Source organism: Cephus cinctus, unplaced genomic scaffold (assembly GCF_000341935.2).
Source record: "Cephus cinctus unplaced genomic scaffold, Ccin1 Ccin1_scaffold0060, whole genome shotgun sequence".
Classification (NCBI taxonomy): Eukaryota; Metazoa; Arthropoda; class Insecta; order Hymenoptera; family Cephidae; genus Cephus; species Cephus cinctus.
In genome coordinates, this window is record NW_014332803.1 from 59,606 (window position 1) to 65,310 (window position 5,705).

General features: G+C 43.9%; 1 protein-coding gene across 1 annotated transcript in view; it reads left to right on the forward strand.

The window, feature by feature from the left end:
• Nucleotides 1-3,577, forward strand: part of LOC107268595 (histone-lysine N-methyltransferase set1) — an 18,864-nt gene extending 15,287 nt beyond the window's left edge. The window contains exon 5 of the mRNA XM_015741525.1: nucleotides 3,469-3,577. Within this exon, the coding sequence (XP_015597011.1) occupies nucleotides 3,469-3,577 (109 nt within the window). The remainder of the gene's footprint in view (nucleotides 1-3,468) is intronic.
• Nucleotides 3,578-5,705: the final 2,128 nt, after the last annotated feature.

A 5,705-nucleotide genomic window follows, 5' to 3' on the forward strand; every position in this document is an offset into this window, starting at 1 on the left:
ACAGATACCTCGTCAGCGGGTGGATAGCACCACCGACAGCTGTACAAGGTTCCCTAATCCAAAGAACCACTGAATCACGAGACGACGTTGGCGAACAACATTGCGTTGCCACGCCATACTGAATCTCTTCCTAAAAAGTGTGATTGGTGACCAATATAGCATTGCGAACCATATCTCATCCAAATACCGGGTGACTGTGTGACATTGGCGGATAGCATTACGCTAGCTTAGCCATATGCCCCACAGGAATCATACCTAATACCTATTGAAACGATTCTTGGTAAACCACATAGCGCGGCAAGCTATAGGATCGGTTTAATAAATCCATGATCCACTCTTCCACGAGAGATAAGGATAAAAGATAAAATTGAAGTAGAACGGACACTCTCGAGCTTGACTCAGGGAACCGTAAATAATTAATTGTAACCAGATATACCGTGTCTTTTTAATAAACAAGAAAGAAGTTAAAAAGAATATAAACGGATTGGTTGAATTATACACCCAAAGATCCTATTCGTCCGCCCAGAGCACGAGCTCATTAACGAAAATCCTACGTCCATCACGTGGTGAAACATAGGGATTCACCACAGTGCACTAAAGGTGATACCAGTGCCCAACGTGAGGTACGGGGAGTAGGTAACAATATATTGTGACGTATTTTTCGCGATCGAGCCTCGTCGGGAGATGAGAGACTGACCGGCACACAACTTACGCGATTCCTTCGCGTTCCAGGCAACCCAGGGCTAACATACACAATTCGAAATAATACCTAGGGTATTGTTGGGCGCCAGATTCCAAAACAGGAACCACGTATACTTCGGTTCTATTCGGTCGTTCGGGCCGCTACTGGCTACCTCAGCACCGCGGAGGCGTCGGGGATCTTCAAGAGTAAGGACAACTTCAACAAAATGAACACTTTGGCTTTTTGGGTCAACAATAACAAAATGGATTTTTTATTTTGTGCCAATTCCGGACGCAACCACGCGGATATAACAAAATCCAAATTTGACAATTTCGAAATAAATAATGGACCCAATAAGATCGCGACTAAAACAACAACGAATGACAATATCAATTTTAACTTAAGTCCTAATCCGAATTTCTACGTAGAAAGTTCGCGATCTATTTAGCGCAGTCTAAATCTTACAATTCGCTAAATACAGTCGCACAATCCGATAAAATTCGATACTTTCAAAGTCAATAAATACTTTCGGACAATCCGAGACAATTCGACGTTTCGACATTTTCAATAAATACTTTCATACCATTCGATACAATTCGACCTTTCGACAATTCGACTTCTTCCGGACAATTCGCTATTGATTCAATTACATACAATTCTCAGTACCTGAGTCGATTCAAAAATATAACGCAATTTAGGGTGTATTCCGAAACTCAACCACAATTGCGATTCGGATGGTTATGGTACAACCGTGGTGACGTGTGGTGAAGGTGCGGTTACGCACGTTTTTGGAACAGCTTACCGGCAGTGTCGTGAAATGGTCGAGAACCAGTTATTTTTATTTATAACCTTAAAATAGTGCAATGAAAACATGGATGCTATCAATTTTTTCATAAACAATTTTTTGAGCGATAGTAGTAGTAGTAGTAGTGAAGATGACGAGGAAAATAATACACGGTCTGGTAATGTCTATTATTATACATTTACTGTTTTCCATGAATGTTCTTGTTTGAGTTGTTGCATAATTTACAGGTAGAAGAACAAGAATAAACAATTTTGAAGATGTCATTGATAGTTATTCAGATGATGAGTTTCAAAGAGATTTCAGGGTAACTAGGAGTACATTTTCCTACATCTTGAGTATGATTGGAAACCAAATTGAAAACAGTTATGGAAATTTTGGTAGAAACACATTATCTGCTAAAAAACAACCTTATATAGCACTTTGGTATTTTGCAACTCCGGATTCGTATAGGTACATATTACTATTACTATATGTAAAAATATGTATTGTGACGTACTGGACCAGGAAAATGGCCCAGGGTCTCGCAAGAACAGCTATCGCAAATACAGGGCGGAGGGATCTCGAACAGAAAAGGGAACACGTGGTAAAATAGAAAAGAATATAATTAACAAGTGAAATGCCAATACAAAGAAGAAGGGAACAGAAACGAAAAGATGCTTAAAAAGAAATTAGAATTTAATAGAATAGAAAACTAAACCGCTCCGAACTCACTAAACTAAACAATGACACGCGGGCTCACGCAGGAGCACGCGGTGTCACATCGGACCTTTAAAGGGACTAGTTGGCGACGGGAATTAGGGAACGGGGGAGCAGGGTATTGGCAAAGGGGCAGGAGGGACAGGAGGGCTTACCGGCACTAGATATCTCGAAAACAACAAATGGCGCCAGCTACTTGTTCGGTGTAGCACCGTCGAGTGACCTCAGAAGGTCCTCGAACATTTACTCAAACGCGGAATGGCACGGCTAGCAGGGGGGAGGTTCCCGAACGCGATAATGGCTACTTACAAATACCTCGGGTTTTACAATATCCAAAACGGGCGGGTAAGGAAAAGGGCACGGGGGGGTTTGTCCAAAAAGAATGCAAGATACTAAGTTCGAACGCACGCAATATAGCACTGGCCGCACGCGGTTGGCGGAAGCCCACACTAAAACTCAAAAAGATAAGCTACGCAAAAAGGCCGGTCCACATGAGGACGGCTCGCTAAATCCAAAAGGGGATCTATTCTCAATGTAAAAGCGCAAGTAGGGAAAGGGGGTAGGGAAAAGGGTGGCAAAAAGGGGAAACTCAATCACGCAAAATAGTACTCACTCAAAACGTGGCTCGATATAATCCAAAATACACGCAATGATCACTCACACTCAAACTCGCAATTTTCACCACTATCTTACACGCTACCCTGGCTCGAAGTGAAGATCACTTGCCGATTTCCGGTCCTCGCTGTTTCCGTTCACAGGCCTCCAGGGCCTCGGGGATTAGTTGGATCGCTGGGCTGAGAGGGCTACGCGCTCTGGCATTGGTCGGCAGTTCCGGCATGGCAGGGTATTGGTCTTTTCCGCTGGCGGGCCTTCTAGGGCCTTGCGGGCGGGTGGCACGGCGCTAATTTCGCCGGCGCGCGGGCTGGCTGTCGCGCACCGGGCAACATGGCGGTCTCCAGGCCTGTCAAAATTCCTCCCGGGCACATCCGCGGTTTCGGAGGGCGAGGGCTCCACCGCTGTCACACGGGCCTCTTTACTACCCGTGTGACGGGACTGCACCTGTTACGTCCGACGCAACGCAACCCCATTGCCTCCCCCCGCTTCAACACCCCTCAGTACCCCATTACCAAAGGTCAGAGACCACGACAGATGTAACCGATCCTCGACGAACATGGGTTAATTATTATAAATCATAGATTATATATACATATATATTAATAACTAAGGGATATCATCATTTCATACTATACTGTACACGACATCTCATACTCTCACACATTTCCAGAAATCACACCAACACTGCGATATTGTCGGTGGAGGCGCAGGAAGAGAGGAGATCACGGCAAACAAAGAACAAAAACGGCACGTGCAGAAACGCTGAACAGAACATTTAAAATCGAGACGCTCAAAGAGCATCTTTTGTTATGACACCGCGGATACCGCGCACAGCAGAATTCCTACCCGTCACCTTCGTACCCACCTCACCACCAAGATAATCCTGACAACACACTAATCCGAAGAAGAGCCCGCGATCGAAGGCCTGTAATATGAATCCTATTGAACAACCGGACACGAACGTCCCGATCACGCCATAACACGTATCCAAATTCCCTGAAATTTCCTGACATTGCATTCAACCCCCTCCAAACCCAGAATCTTCCTTACGAACTCCAATGCAGATCATCCTCAGTTACTGATCAATCCTCCGGTAGAGCAGTATTCCTTTTTGAGTCTTGAGCCGATTGTCCGCGCCAGTTAAATGTTGTGCCGATCAAATACCTTAGGGCCTATTCTGATCTAGCTTGCCTTAGGACCCAAGCGAAAAGTGTATCACTTCAGTGCCGGGCGTCCACGCGAAAAGAACTTAATTCTTGGCATTTCAATAAGCATTCGTCTAGGCGAGTGTCCACCTTAGGGCTGGACCAAGAATCTCCCGTTCAACCAAACCTATTTCACTATCGTCGAGAACCGAGCGCCATCTCTCTCTCTTCTTCTGCTCATCCACCGGTAAGTAACTCACATTCCTACACCTTTATATATACATCTATCTTTGTAACCCATACTACACAAGTTGACGATCACACATGCATTGTATTCGAATTTCGTTATGTTAGTAGATTAACATACTCTCTCCTACATCTTACTGTAACGGCTACATGTATTCTAACCTATTGTTTCATTATATTTAGTTAAATTATACCTTCTTCTCTTGATTTCGAGACCTAAACCTATTAGCTCCTAAATCCAGATAAACCCTTTACCAGTAGCTTCAACCAAACTCCCGTAGAAGGAGTGAGTTTTCCAAATCAATATATTTACTACCTGTTTGTGATCCTCATCTTAACTATCGACGAAGGGACATAAACGCAAATAGGCGTGCTTTAGCACCTTAAAGTGGCAAGAACCCAATACCCTTTACGTGATCTTTGATCTTAACACCTATGCTAGCTCCCTGATGCTCCCGCATACGGTCGCTCACGCATAGGACGTAACACACCGGGGCTGCATCTCTGTGGCGATGGTGGCGGCTGGCGGGCATCATCCCACGGGAGTCTCGATCAGTTGTTCCTCCTATCCATGCCATCCCTGCCTTCCGCTGCTTCGGCAACTTAGCCACTCTCGCGGTCCATCCAGAGATGATGTGTCCTCGTAGATGGTCCACGGTAGCGGTCCTCGATGATGGTTCTCGAGCCAGTGCCCTACGGGGAATGGGGACAGGGAGGGAAGGGTGGAGGGGAGGGAGCTTATCCTAAATACAATAGGCCTAAAACACTAAACAGACGCAATAAACGGTAATTCGCAATACAGTACGCAATACTCGTGCTCGGGGCCAGTGATACCTTCGAGCCAGGTGACGGGGAGGAGTTCATTGTAACATTTTTGTTACAGTATATAGGCCTCTATCATAACTCAACCTATTTACCTCTTAAGGTAATAATATTAAAGTATGAGAATTCAGATTTAGGGTATAATTGTGATTACTAATTAGTAAATTTTACCTGCAGCTTAAGTGATGATATAAGAGAAACATATGAGTATAGATCATTTTATTTGATGAGCATTATTTGGCTGCTTTGGTCACCATCCACTAAGAGATCATGACTGCCCAGCAAACACTGAATTTAGTAGTTATATTACCTGAGTGTAACAAGTAATATAACAGTTTGTATATTACAAGAACATAACTGCTCAATGATATTTTCGCAAAGGTGGTACATAACAATGGGTATAACTATTATATAACATTTTGGTTATAACAACCATAATAGTTATATAATCCAATGTATAAGAAAAAACCACAAAGGATATTGTAGAATAACATTGGTATACAATATAAATCGGTAATATAATCACGTGATATGGCATGGTTTGCTAGCATCTATATGCAGAGATGAGTAGGGAGATTGCCAATGAGCCTGTTTTTGGTGAAGGCAATTTTTCTCTGGTTTCGGCGCGCCACCTTAGCGGAGGGCCCTCGAAGCAGTTCCACGTTTTTGATTGGTCGTGTATATATAGTAATAC